Source organism: Manacus candei, unplaced genomic scaffold, assembly GCF_025592945.1.
Source record: "Manacus candei isolate 608988 ecotype Guabito, Panama unplaced genomic scaffold, ASM2559294v1 h1tg000014l, whole genome shotgun sequence".
Taxonomy (NCBI): domain Eukaryota; kingdom Metazoa; phylum Chordata; class Aves; order Passeriformes; family Pipridae; genus Manacus; species Manacus candei.
In genome coordinates, this window is record NW_026138062.1 from 45,961,433 (window position 1) to 45,976,799 (window position 15,367).

Consider the following 15,367-nt stretch of genomic DNA (forward strand, 5'->3'; position numbering starts at 1 on the left):
TCAGAACTGGGCACAGTATTTGAGGTGTGGCTTTGAGTAAACTTAAGCATTAAGCTAATTAAACTTAAACTAAGTATCCCTTATCTTGTGGAGGGAGTTCTGAGAATGTGTTGTTACCTGATTTCACCAAAACAAAGAGTATATCTGAGGATGTAAATGACATTCTGGAAATGGCAGTAGATCAGCATAAGGGAGATGGGATTAAAAGTCTGGACTTATCATCCTCTCTGACTGATCAAAACTGGCATTTTAGGTTAGACCTGAGGCACAGTCCTGTAATCTGCATTTCACAATGACAACAAACATGATGGGGATCAGCTTTACTGGTGTGGAGCTGCAGGACACTTGATTTTGTGCAAGAAATCTCATGTGTCATGATTTGTTGTGTCTTTACAGAGTGGCAAGACCAGTCATACACAGTGGAGTTTCTCTGTATATATGCAGAGCAACTTCGGGGTCCTGGTCAACAGGAACGGGTATTGAACCTACAGGAAAACTTTCTTTGGCTTAGATCCTGACTCTATGCCAGATGCTGTGATGCCCAGCATCTGCTCTCTTCAGTTCCTTACAGTCACCTTGCCCTGCAGCAGTGTTTCTCACCCAGTGGGTTGTAGCCCTCAGGATATTTATGAAAAGCAGAGGTGGGAAAGGTTAGGAGAAGAATTGTGTATTTAAAGTACTTAAACACTAGTCCCCTCTCTGTCTCTCAGCAAGTCACTCATCTGTTTTGTTTGGGGTCACCTGTCCTCTCTAAGCTTCTTGTATATAAGTCATAGAAATGCTAAAAATCTGTTACTATGAATACTCTTACAGCACACAGAAAGGTAAGAGCTTGAAGGAATTTAAAAATTCAAGGGATAAAAATTTCTTTATTTTCAATAGCACAAGAGAGCTCCACAGAGGCATCTCTGTATGGTAGGAACAATGACACTGCCACCTATGAATAATAATGTCATTATACAGGTCCTTGGCAGGACTGAAACTGGAACACTGCAGACAGTAACAAGCCATTCACTCTGAAAAACAGAACTTGAAATAAGAAGTTGGAGCATGTTCAGAGAAAAACAAAGAGATCAGGATAGTCAGAACTGCATTGAGCTCATCTGTGATGTAATGCAATATATTCTCTGGTTGCTTGATAAACTTCTGCCAGTGAATCTATATGCAGACTCATCTCTAGGGTTCTGTTGACTTCAAAAATTCCTTTTCCAAGTTGGGTGATCTCACTCTTATTCTGCCATTTTACTACAACTGTGTGTGGTTCGCTCTACTGTTCAACAGGTTTTCTTTCTTTCCATTTTGGCCTTGCCAGTTTTCTGTATCCCTTTCCAGATACGAGACTGTCTGCCTAAGGAAATGAGCTTGTCTGACCATCAGTGAACATCTGGAAGCCATCTGAAGTTGAATTATCACTATCTTGCAGATCTCTTGTCAGAGGAATATTTAGAGAATGTCTTTTCTATGCTTTCTAGCAGCTAAATTCAAGCATAGATTCTTTAGAGACCCAAAGCAGTAATTACCTGCTTCGTGAAACTGCCCTGAAGGAAACTTACTCCTATAGGCACATTCACTGGCCTGTATAGGATGTGACGCTTATGGAGAACATCTTTCCATAAAGAAAGTGTAACTATGAGAGACATTTTCCTAAAAAGAGTTTTCCAGAAAAAAAATGGGCTTGTAACTGGACAAAGTCACTTTACTTACCCAATGTAAACCTTAAGACAGAAATGAGTCAGCAGTGAGACATGACAAATTCTTCTTAGGACTTTATTACATTTCAAGTAATTTTTGTGCTTCGGTTTACTATATATTAACAATCTCATTTTATTGCAGGATTAACTACTTCATTCCACCAGCAGAATTTATTGTGAGATTTGTCCTTCTTTGTTTTTTCTTCATATTCTCTTCATTTTGAATTCTTCATCTCTACTTAATCTAGTCCAAAGAGCCTGAGCAGGGTGACTTTGGGGGGAACCATGATGTGCCTGGCCTTGTCTTCAGATTGATCTGCTGCCAGCTCTATCTTCCGGCAGTCCAGTCAGCTGCTTCTCTTCTCCCCTATTTTTTCTGCAGATATCTAGCTAGGATTTTAAATCCTGCACTTGTCATCCTTCAGATTTGTCAGCAGAAGCCAACTTTTGTTTTCCCAGCTCAAAGGTGTAGCGGAGGTTGATTGTGTTGTGTGTTTCTCCGGGAGCCAGAACAAGGACGTTTGTCCCAGAAAAGTGCTGCCCTACCTGTGTCTGGTCCCTTCTCCAGCCACATTCTGTTCTTTCTCACAGTGTGTTATTATCAACAATACTTGGCTGTAGTTGCCAACAGTCCTTGTTTGGCTCCACAGCTATTTATCCAGCTAGTGGTGTTTGAAACATACACAATAGCCCCCTTGTCTTCTAGGCTTCTACAGATACTGATGCTGCAGGTACTTACACTGATGTGGAGACATGGGATATCCTGTCCCAGTCAGCATACTTTACCAAGCAAGGAAGAGGGCTAATATTGGCAATACTTCCATGCCATGTATTAGATGGCAACTCTGAGATGATCACCAAAGGGAATGGTATAGGCAACAAAAAGCTTCCTGTAACTATTGAAAGAGAACAAAAATCAAATACAGAAGTGCATTACTCCAAAGCAGAAATTCTATTTGCAGTGAGACAGACAGATAACTACTGTGTCAGTGAATGAGTTGTGGAGAAATAAAGCCAAATCATTCAACCTGATTGTGGTTGCTGGTCTACAGCATTTTATCACTTAATCATGTAACAACCTAAATTTTCAAAAGACAAGTTGAAACAGGTCATTAGTTGCAATAGTCATCACAAATACTCTTTATTTTTCTTTGTTAGCTGAAGCAGAATTGGTAGGACACAAGTTTACAGAGAGGCAAGGTACTTCACAAAATAAAAACTGTAATTGGTAAGGAAAAAAGTCTAAAATTGGATTTCTTGTTATAATAAAATTAAATTATGTGATCTTTAATCAAGTGAATACATTTTGGAAACATTTTATAAAAAATGACCATAAAAGGCTGCCATGGAGAAGAATTAATACTACATTAATTAAGAATATTGACCCCAGAATATGGAACAGAAAGTACATGTACTTTAAGAGAACAAAGTTGCCTCAATACATAATTATACTTGATTGTAGTTCTCACAGTGGTTTTATAGACCTTTTTAATGGAGTAAATGAATAGTCTAAAATGTTGCTTTTATCCTGTGATAGTCAGCAATGAGTAATCAGAAATATTGTTCTCAATAAATATTCTAGGCAATGTTTAGATAATTTTATTCAATTCTGAGGAAAATCAACTTGGTCTGAGAAGTTGCCTTCAGATTTCTCTAGGAGTCATGAGCAAGGAAGAGCCTCATTTACAAGATTGTATGTCAGCTGTGCAAGTCTGTTTTCTGTTGCCATCTGTGGGAGTTCAATCTCCATGCTTTTTTGAATGTCTCATTCACAGTTAGGAGATTCTTTTCTTGTTCTCTACCATCCTCCTCACTCCTCTGTTACAAGTCTGGTTCCCAATAGGTTGTTGTACAACTTTTGCTGCTATAATGTTCTAGCCTACTCCTATGGTATCTTGTTTATGAACCTGTACTGCGTCTCACAGAAAACCATGTAGCTCAATTAGGGGTTTACAGGAGGAGCCTTATCCATAAAAATGCAGGTGCCTGCTCCACTGTTTCACTTTCTTGCCCTTGTCATCATGCCTTCAACTTTATTTCCTCCTGCTAAAGATGTTGTAAAACTGGAATTTCTTATTTGGTCATCTCTGGGCCCTCGAGAGTATAATAAGCTAAAGAACAGGTGATTTTGTTTTGTTTTGCCCAGTCAAGGAGAAATAAATAGAATTAAGAATTACTAAAACCAGTGGCTCTTACACGGTTTTAAAAATCGTAGTTTGGCATGTTTCTATGGGAAGAAAATCTGATGCTAATTGATTCTGTAGAGTTTGGAGCCATCTATGTTGTTAGCTTCACTAACTGATCAAGAAATCCTCTTCTGTAGAAGAGAAAAGGAAACTTTTACAATTTCTGGTACATATTGTAGGAATATGTTTGAAATTGAAGGGGAAAAGTGTGAATGATCAATCAGAAATTAAATTCGGGCACTTAATAAAATCAGAAGAAAATGCCTAATGAAACCTGAACTAGAATCACAACCCTTTTCAATCTTGCACAAAATAGTATGTAAAGTTAATTGAACCCACTGGGTTTTGCAGTCTTATTTGTCTAAGGGGCTGTGGATTTCTTTAATGGAAACATCATCCTTCACAGTTTCGAGAGAACACATGGGAATCTCTGATCTAACGTGCCAAATGTCACATTTTGTGACACTTTTAAACCTTGAAAACCATTGTAGTTTTGGAAATCCATATGAACCAAGGCTGGTGTGCTTTGTTTAGTGGTGGTTCTTCTTCTGTAAAAGGCTTTTGGTACTGAAATGCTGTCAGTAATCACAACCCCTCTGGAAAAATAGCATCAGAGTTTACACTCATATATTGAGGCTTAAATAATGACATGAAGTATTATATATTGACTTAAAAAATGAAGTAGCTGTCTTGATTTTTGCTTCAGAAAATATTTGAAAATCTCTGATGGTAATAATTGCAGCTTCTTTGAAAAATAAAATCTCGTCATTTGTTGTAACTAGGTTTTTACTGAGAACTGTGAATTGAGCCTTGGACTCCAAAATGTTCTAGGACACTGCAGTAGTCAGTTTTGCTGTCTGCAGGCCTACCATATCAAAGACTGTCTCTGCTACAAGGTTTAGATTTGGGTGGTTTCCAGTAATTCTTCACTGATGTCAATTATCTTAGTGCCCTGAAGAAACAATCACGCATCAGGAAGCCATCGTGATAGACAAAGTCACACAGCAGAGAGACAAACCAACTTAAACTGGAGAAACAGGAGACAACAGATGGATACAGTCAGACAACAAAATTCAGGAAACAGTGAGACAGTACCGAGCCAGAATATGGCTAAGCTACAGTGAGCACATCAGTAGTCTGTTTTTTCAGCTATCAGAGGAAAGAGGAGTCTTAAGAAGGAATTTGAAGAGAGGTAATGAAATAGCTCTTCAGATGTTTACAGAGAGTCCCTCCCAGGCATGAAGGGAAATGTGGGTGGAACATGGAGGCACTTTTTTGAATATTTGTCATGTGGGGGTGGAGGCTGGTATTGTGGGTTATCAGAGAGGGGGGATTGCATCTCTCTAGTGCATCAGAGTTACAGCAGCAGAAGAACATAAGGAAACTTCTTCAGCCATTGCTCGGTTCCTTGGAGTTCTCCGGCTGTATCCATCAGTACTTAGCTGTTGTTTTAGTAGGACAAGTAAAAGAGAAGAACAAGCATGGTAGGAGGGTTGTTTAACTATTGAAGTCAATGATGTAGGAGTTTTATAAGGAATTGGGAGGGATTCAGCTCCATTACTGTATTGACTATGTCTCGTGACTGTATCAAGAACTTAGTATGCTCACACAAAGATACCTACATGTGGGTCTTAGTAAGAACTGAATACCAAGGATATAAAATCTCATGCTACTGAAATACATGAAATCCTTACTCTTTTGACAATGGTAAGAGCTTTGCCACAAGTTTCAACCAGACTAGGACTTCACTTTTTGTTCTCTATACAGTACTTTGTATCCAAGCATTTTGTTCAGCTTGCAAATGATGATACTTCTTTAATTAAAATTTCCTACAATTTCTTGAAATAACTCCCCTATCCATCTGTTATTCCACTAATATCCCAGATAATATCTTACTGTAAGTCCCAGAGAGCCTGGAAAAAAATGGTGTTATCATCATTTACTGGTGGGTAGTGCAGTACAGTGTAAGCATTAAAATTTTCTAAGGGCACCTACACCCTGAAGTAAAGCACAACACGGAGATCCAAGTCCAAGAGGAGTGAGTAGGTATCTCCACACATCACTGGGCAATTCCTTATGGAAGACAATAACTTGGGTCTCAAAACCAGTACAGCTGCCTTTGTCTCTGAGACAATGTCGCCCAGTTTAGGGACAGCCCCATGTTACTGCAGTTGCATTGCCCAGCACTGGAACGAGCTGGTTTAGTGCTTGCTGGGCCGTTTTGGTACCACTGTACTACAGAAATGTGCTTTAAATAGAAAATATTTTGACCATCTATCTGTAAGGTGCTTTTTAATAATGTGCTTTGCTATTTTTTTGTGATGTATTCTGTTTTGAAGAGCTTTTCTTTCTGTTTCTGAGCTAAGAAGTTGTGCCAGAATAAGTGAGAGCACTCCTAAGTCTGGAAATGAATACATGTGGAAAGAACAACTCATTATTTGAATAAGTTTGCCTGAAGGGTCAATTTCTTAACTTTTAGTAAAATTCCATTCCCTGCCTTCATGTTAATTAAATTAAAACTGGGGGGATAGGAGAGCATAGCATAGTAGTGTGATATATCTGGGGCACAACTCAGGAAACAGTCATCTTACCCCCCTTGGCTTGACTTCTCTTTTTATTGAGTGCTGTGAGATTTCATTTGCAATAATGAACTACTTTTATGCAAAACTTTTCAGTCCTTACAAATGAAAAAAGGAACATGTTGACAAGAAACAAAAATTGCATAATCTCTGCAGAAGTCTATGACTGAATCACTACTCTGTTCAACCCTGTGCCTTTTGATATGGCATCAGAAGGTTTCTTGCTTTCACTGACTTGAATAAAAGAAGGTTCAATTCCTAAATGACCACTGCCATTAAGACATCAGGGTCACATTTATCTTAGTTTTAATTATCCCCATATTAAAATGGTGCACATTTATGACATCCAACAAAATCTTTCAGGGAGATAATGTTATCCTTGGAATCAGTCTTTTCAAGCAGTCTTGTGGAGTGGGTTAACTCAGTAGCAATATTTCTCCACCTTTTTCCCTGTTTCTCTTTCTCACACTTGGAAGCAGTGACTTCTGGCTGTTCTGTGCTGGACCACATGCAGACACAGCAGGGGGTTCTTGGCTTTCTGATTGCATTTGCTATCCAAGCAACTGCTCCTCACTCCCTCAGAGGAAGACAGTGGGCAAATAGAAATATTTTGCAGGCCAGATGGGGCTAATGGACCACGAACTGGAGCAATCCGACCAAAATACATATTTAATTGCAGGTTATTTCTTAAATTTCTGGCATTCACTGTGCTTGACTAATTTCTGGTGACCGGATCTAGTTTTTGCATGTTTCAGCTCCTGATCATGTCAGTGATATTCAGTGGCACTCAGATTTCCCAGGAATTGCTTAATCCCTTCTGAGATCAGACATACATACTTCAGGTAGTCCTCAAATAGTGCAGTTATGCCAAGTGGCACCCCTACAGTATATGACTATCGTCACATCTACCGTGGTAATTTCTCGAAAAATGTGTTTTGCTAGTTCGTTTTTATATTTTTTGCTTGTGTTTTTCACTCAAAATGTTGGCTTTCTGTATCCAAAGAAAAGTTAGTGCTGCTTGTCCAAAATGCAAGGAATTTCCCTCAGGCCTGTGTTTTTGCCCTTCATACCTTTAGGAGCAATTCTCTAGATTTCACCAGCTAGTCACGGTCTGCTTAGGATAACATGTATAAGAGGTACGCCAGGAATGACTTGGGACCTCGGTTGCCTGTCTTTGGTATTCAGTTGTTTTGATTTTTTTCTTTTTGACATACTCTGATATCCCAAAATTTGATCTCGGTTAAATCTGTTACATATACATCTGAGACCCATAACATTTGTGGACTTCTTTCAGAATGTCCTGTGGACCAGATTTATTTCACTGTAATGACCTGCTTCTGAACATTTCCTCTGTTGCTTATTTAACTAATAGATGCTCCTTCACCTGCTCAGTCAAATGACAGTGCAACATTTAGATCTCTTAAAGCAGCTGCTGCTGCACTCTGCACCAGCAGTGGTATCATTCATTAGTGGAAAATAAAGCCTTGTTAAGCAAATATGGTATAAAGCATTATGTAACAGGAAACATTTAATGAGCAGATACTTAAAGTTCTGTTTATATTGTATACACATGGCCAATTAAGTTTGTCTTGGCCCAATTTTGCAAAAGAATTTATCTGTATTAAGTAAGGCGTGGATTTGTTTTTCCAATATTCCCATCATGCTGGAACTAACATATCTGACTGTGAAAACCTTTGAGATTCTCCAAGAGAAGGTTTGTAGAATTCTGTAGAGAATAAAGACAGAAATGAGAATAAGCATATTTATGTTGCAGATTGCCTAGTTATAAAGTTTTGTTACTTATAAAAATTTACTGTCAGCATTTCCAATGCCTTCTGATAATGTCTGTGGCTGTGCCAGTGTCTTCTTCCTTTCTCTTCAGGCAGGACACTAAGAAGGGAGTTTATAAGACAGGGCATAGTTAAGGATCACCCTCCAGATCCCTCAGAAAGTAGGTACTTATCTGTGTTCAGTTAAGACATTGTTGAATAAGGAACCTAACATATTAGGCATGCAGATGTCAGCAATAGCAGAGATCTGGAAAAAATTTCCTAAAAAGGGTCATATTGGCCAAAGACACCCAAACAAGATGTTGTTTTGACTGGTAAAATGATGCCAAGGATCAAACCACAAAATTAAAAGAAACGAGATCAGACCGAGAACTTAAAATTATGGCTAAAATCCAGCCCGCAAAAGGAAATAATCAGATGAGGGTTGGAAGACTTTGTCTGGGAAAAGAGAAGTCTCTTCTGCCTTTATTTCTCTGTCTGATGTTATAAAGGAGAAGCTTATGCCCTTTCATTATGTAGAGTATGCACAGTCTCCTAAATAATCTTTGAAAACAAGTGAACAACATGGTTATAATAATGAGAAGCATGAGTCAAAGAGGAACAATTTGGCAATTTTTCTCCCTCTTCAGAAAACCTGTATAAGATGAACCTCACAGGCAAGCCTAGCCAAATTCTTTTCAATCCTGTGTAGACCCACCAAACTGTTGTTGTTGTTTCTAGTGCAGCACTTTCTTTGCCATCTAATGCCAGACACAAAAGGCAGCCATAACTTAATCACCTCTACTTGTTTGATTAAAAAATAGCTTGTCTAATGATGGAATGGACCAAGAGATTTTATATAGCAGTTTTTCATACCACCCGTACATTCATTTCTGTCCACATAAAGCTTTCCAGGGTTTTAATTCCACCTCACTTTTCTTTTCCTCTCTCTGATTTTAGCAGCTTTCTCTAAAAGTGTTCTTTTTGCTCTTTATGCAGACTGTATGTGGATGGACCTTTTGGAAGTCCCTTTGAGGAAGCACTGAACTACGAGGTCAGTCTCTGCGTGGCTGGAGGTATTGGAGTTACACCATTTGCATCAGTACTCAACACACTGCTGTAAGTGAGCTGGCTTTTCAAAGCCATTTCCCCCCAATTTACAGTAGCACTGCATGTCAGAAAAACTTTGAGAGTCTTAAAAAATTTCCACTGGCATAAGCAAATGATTCCTTGGAGACATCTAGAGGACTGCGATATCCCTGAAGGGCATAAATTATCTCATACTGGCTGTGTAACCCAAAGAGTTGTGGAAGAGTTTTGCCAGTAATGCACCTCGACTGGGACGGTGTTACTAGCCTTTGTATACTTCCACCAGCCTAGCTTGTGATTAATGTAGTCACAGTCCTTCAGCTAGGCTTGTTCCCCTAGTCCCATCTCAGATGAGGCTGCAGACTATAATTGTGAGTTTTTGAGAGTCAGGCAGTTGTGACAGTCTTTCTGCTGGAAATGCAGGGCCAGCTCTCCTGATTTGACTTTTGTCAATATGTAAGTTTAAGGTTTTAAAAGAAAGGGATCAACCTGAATTCAGATAGTATTCCAGTGTTTAACTCCATTTGAAAAGTTTAAATTTTAGGTATGCCGTTTTCTTATTTTTTCTTCTTGTTTCTCTCTCTCTCCTTTTAAATTTTTTTTTTTTTTAATTTAAAGCCTTTGACATTCTATGCAGATCAAACCTTTTACCTCTTGTTCTTCTGTTGCATTGACAACATGCTCTGTTGCATTGACAACATGACAACCTATGCCGTGTGAAATAGGCTTGCTTTTGTGTTTGCTATTGATTTCTTTTTATTTGTTAGAGTACTGGCTAAGAGCTCCAGTCACAGGTTAAGCATCCCTGTTTCAAAGGCTCGGTATGAACAGCCAACCAAAGCAGCAAACCTTCCCTGAGGTGCTGAGAGGCTAGCTGGCATTGCAAGGGCTTTAAAATGCACAACTAAAGCATTTGTTCCAAGATGAACATGCCAATGATCAGCTCTAACTCCAAAGTGAAGCTGAAGTAAATTTAGATGCTGCGAACCTTCTTATGTCCTTAATCTGGGCTGGACCTGACAGTGCTAAGTGCTACTGCAAGTTATTAGCCTCACCTGTCTCATAGTGCAAAAGACCTCAAAGAGCATCTTGTGCTTCCTCATTTTCTTTTCTTTAGAGTGTCTGAATCATCCTCTCAAAACTAGGGTACATTTTTGCTGAAAGCCTAGAGTTCAGGCGAATAAGATGCTATTTTAAATCTATGCTTGACTTGTTTCATGAAGTCTTACAGTCCAGCCTCTTTGTCCAGCTGCAATGTTTCATCACCATGAGTGGTGTTTTGTTACTGAACTGCAGCATCTCAATACAAAATGCCTTGCATTTTTTTCTTCTTTTGTCCTTTTTTGTGGTGAAAGGCACTTATTTTGCTTGCTATTGCTTATAGTTCTCATCACATCTGACCAGATTATGACCCTTCCTAAGGGCTTGTCTTAGTCTAGGCAGTCAGAAAGAGATGGAGGAAATCTTGTTTGACAGGTCAGCAGTTTATAAATAAAAAACTTGAAATCAGGACTTGAAAGACACTGTACTCCCCAGTCTTTTTTTTTTTTTTTACTCTCCATGGGAAGTTTACATGAAAGGTGAGTTCTCAGCCTCTCTACGCTGCTGAAGTGCCGCTGATGTCTCTATCCTTGCTCCTCAGGGCAGGGAGCAGTATGAGGAGGCAAGACAGTGATTGGAACCATCACTTAAATAGATCTATTAATACTCTTCTAATTATACATATTCCAGCTTTAGAGTTTGGAATAATGCACAGTGGGTATGGTGAGGTGTATCATGAAAGTTTTTTGATTGGGTTTGTCTCCTAGGATTAGCATTTGAAGTGAGCAGGCTATGGCCTTCTCTATCTGAAAATTATTTCAGAGGAAAAGGAGGAAACAATCTATTCACTGACCATTTCAGTGATTAGAACAACAGAAAACAGTGTTGGCCAACTAAGAAAATACTTCTTGAATATGACGGCTCGCAAGGGGAGAAGGGTCACCACACTTCAAGGGTCCAAGGTGAAATGACCTCTTTATTAAAATGGTGCTCACCTTATATAGGGTAGGGAGAGAACATTCTAGAAAAAGGGTGTAACTAGGGACGAGCAAGGGCAGAGCATGCAAATTAAGAGGAGGGCACAACCATATATGGAAAAACACTGCAATGCAGCAAAAAACAACCAGTGAGAGAACAGGGTTCAGGACCACGAGGAATAAGGGAATATACCAGAAACCTGGGGTACAATATAAGGGAAATTATACAATAAAATAGGAAACATAATATAAAACCCAAAACATATATTCTTCCATAGTCCACAAAAGTTCATATCTGCTTAGATGATGCTTTCTTCTGCAGGGGGACTATTGAGTTTGATGCTTTCTTTCCAGTTCTCATTTTTGTACTCCAACATGAATATTTGTGCTTTATTTGAACTCCTTAATCATCAGGTCATTTTTCATTTCTATTTTATTTACCAGCTCATTCAAATCCTTCCTTTGTGCTTATTTGTGGTTTAATTGAATTAGAAATCTGACACAAGAGTCCTGTTTTTGTAAATGCAATGCCAGAATCTGCCTGTGGCTGCACTTTACCCACCAGCATTTCCTAAGGTCTGTAATATATCACACAGTCCCCTAACACAATGAAACCCTGATTTGATTTGGTCTTTGTGATTTTACTGCTATTATTAGTTGTAATCAACCAGAATTAAGTCTTGACATTATTGCATTTGTCAACACTTTCCACTTATGGGTCGCTTTATAAACCTAGTAATGAATTGACATAATACACTTGAACTTAGAATGTCTCCTTTTCTTTAAAATAAAAGTTTGATGATGATGCATGAATCCATATTTACTGCCCAAATCATCTGTATTGCTGACAACTTCTAGTGTAGAAACAGTACCTATGATGGCTGTTAGCTCTGCATTAGAGATTTAATATTCTCAGAATCATTCGAATAGGCTGCATTGATCAATTCAGTGTCTAATGTATCATAGCTTGAAGAACAACTTAGCAGTTAGCCTTTAATGAAAATTCATGTTTCTGTTAATGAATATAAAGCATATTAATTAATGTTTCTTTTTAAATGGTAATTTTTAATTACCCACACATTTTATTTTCAAGGGACGGCTGGAAATGCTACAAGCTCAGAAGACTCTACTTCATTTGGGTGTGCAGGGACATTGAATCTTTTAGCTGGTTTGCAGATCTGCTCTGTATGTTGCATAACAAGGTAATGGGTGTTTGGAGGGATACTGACAACTTAAATGCAAGGTATGTCCACACCACACAACTGGCACGCTATAGAGAATGGTAGCCTTACTCAAAACAAATGAGCTCCAGTGGTAGTTCTGCTTGAGCTGCCTGACCCAGGCTCCATTTATTCTTGGAGCTGCATGAAACAGTTTGAGTATCTATGACCAGTATTTTATTGCACACTGTTGCACTTATCTGTGTCCATCCTACTTTGCAAGATGGAAGAAGGACATGCAGGCTGGGAAGTCTGAGTGGCCTTTAGGCATTGGACAGTAGGCAGATCGAGAAAGGAGGGGGATTTGCAATTTCAGGTGGATTGTAAGAGCTGTGTAGCTTCCAAAACCAATATTTTGTACACAGCATGATGTGCAACATTCACAAAGGGGTGCTATGCAATCATATCTTCTCCATTAAAAAGCTTACTTCACTGATGCTGAAACCTATATCCCTCAGCATAGAAGGCACAAGTGACTTCACACTTAGATTAAGAGAAAGAATGTTATTTCACTAGCTGTTTTTATCATCCTTCCAGCTTTGGCAGGAGAATCGGCCAGACTATATTAATATCCAGCTGTACCTCAGTCAAACAGATGGAATACAGGTATGTGGCCAAGTGTTGTTTGTAAACTGAACTAGACCTTGGAGTAATAGGCAATGCAAACTGTCAGTCAAAGGTAGAAAGGGGATTACTGCAGATGTTAAAAACAGGAGATGAGACCATAAACTCAGATGACTGATTCATTACTAGAGAAAGAGAGCCAGTCCATCCCTACAGCATTAAGACAATCTAGTTTGGTACCCTTAACTTGCTTAGGTGTGGGTAGAAATCCATATCTTCCTTTTCTACGAAAGAGGTCATGCCAGGCCACAGACCAGGCAGTTGGAAATGTTTGATGGGAATCTGCATTGTTTCTGGGCTAGGAATCAAAACAGAATAGTTCTAGGAACTTGCAAGCTCAATCTTCTCATATATATTTTGAGAGAAACTAGCTATTTTAAAAAGCTTTTTATTTCATTGCCTCAAATATAGACAGAAGGTAGAAGTTTCTTGATGTATGAGCCTGAAAATTATACTGAACTGTCAGTTGTCATGTATTACCAAACCCCAGGCTGGGCTAATTCCCCAAATCTTGGCATCTCCTGTAACCATTTACGCTAGCAATCTTCATTTTACATTATTTAGCACATAAGCCTAGATACAAGTCTTTACCCTGCTATGTCAGGAAGCTTTCAAGTGACTGCAGGGGGCCCAGAACCAAGCCTAACAATTACTTTTTAAACAAGAAATGCAGTGACAAACCATACCCAAAGGATTTTGATCTGCTTAGTATCAGATGGAGATAGCATAACATTCACAGCTTTGGTAGGAACACTAGTCTAAATGATGTGATAGCTACAGTAGTTATGACTATGACAAATGTACTGTCTGGACAGCATATGTCGATTGAAATGGGGTACTTGAAAATACCTAATTTATGAAGCTGGTATGTAATTGTTAGCTTAAAATTAAAAGCAGAAACAGGACTTCAATGCAATGACACAGCAAAATTGAAATAATAGTCAATTCAAAGAAAGTGTTCTGATATTATGGATCAAGCAGTTGCTGAATTTATTTAAATCAACTTTTTGGTTGAAGTCTTTCTTTAAAGACACTTTTTTTTATGGCTATTGAACAATGCTGACATAAATCATAATGCTGTTCATAATTTCTCAAGGGGGAATTAAACTCAACTCTCCATTGCCATATAGCTGATGTGTTCACTGCTGTTACTCCAAAGTGCTGACTGCTACCAAAAATAGGGTAGTTTCATTTCATGCTCCCTTTGCAGAGAAGCCCTGTGCCTGTGTGGTAAGAGGGAACCAAGGCCACCCTGCAGCAAATGCCTCCTGTCTATAAAAGCCCAACAGAGGATGACTTGGCCAAAGCTCTGCGTTTGCATTGGTATGAGCAATGTGTCAGGTTGTTCAGCAGAGGAGGGAATGTGGGAGCCTAGATAAGGTGTAACCTCTCTCTGCCTTTCTGTCGCATTAGGATAGCAAACCAAGGAAGGGTCATGCCCTGCAATGGGAGGGCATTCCACCTTATCAAAATGCTGTGAGTTAGCATTGCTGAAATGGATTTGGTTCCATCTGGGGAGCAGTTTTAGTTGCTTTCTGCTCTCACAGCAGTTCAAAACAGCTGGCAAACTACTCTCAGGGAGGAAAGTAAGATTTCCCTTGTTACTTTTTCAGACCTAGTAATCTTAATAGTTACTTGTACAAAGTTAAAAAAAAGGCTTACTTCAGACAGAAATATGATTTTTGCATCAGCAGTGTTTCTTCCAGCTTAGCATTAAAAGGCAGTGAGGGAATGAGTAATAGAAGCATGGTTATTGTTTTATGGCTTAAATAAATTGGTTTAAAAGTAATGTGGAAATTAATGAGCAGCTGCAGAGGAACAATGTATAATGAACACCGAGGAGAGCCATTGAAAAGGTACTGAGCAGAGGTATCAGAGCATAAAATAGCTGCAGTTTTAATCACAACTGTTTGGTACTTGTGCTCAGGTTTTATATCTCAGCAATATGGCAAGTCAGCCAATGTCAGAAATGGGAGCCCTGGGTGATATGAGGCAATTTGCAAATCAGGCACAGTGGAGTTTTTTTTGTTTCTTGCAGAAAATAATTGGTGAAAAATATCAAGCTTTAAACTCCAGGCTTTTGATTGGACGACCCCAGTGGAAACTCCTGTTTGATGACATAGCAAAGTGTAACAGGCGGTAAGTAATGGTCTGCTTGAAGGATGCCACAGTTTGATGGCTGGGGATATGT

At 38.9% G+C, this 15,367-nt stretch overlaps 1 protein-coding gene across 2 annotated transcripts in view; it reads left to right on the forward strand.

Moving 5' to 3' along the window:
- NOX4 (NADPH oxidase 4) overlaps positions 1–15,367 on the forward strand; it is a 111,999-nt gene that overhangs the window by 82,054 nt on the left and 14,578 nt on the right. For both annotated transcript variants that reach the window (XM_051779254.1, XM_051779253.1), the window contains exons 14-17: positions 9,225–9,344; positions 12,426–12,534; positions 13,090–13,158; positions 15,215–15,315. In XM_051779254.1, the coding sequence (XP_051635214.1) occupies positions 9,225–9,344; positions 12,426–12,534; positions 13,090–13,158; positions 15,215–15,315 (399 nt within the window). The remainder of the gene's footprint in view (positions 1–9,224; positions 9,345–12,425; positions 12,535–13,089; positions 13,159–15,214; positions 15,316–15,367) is intronic.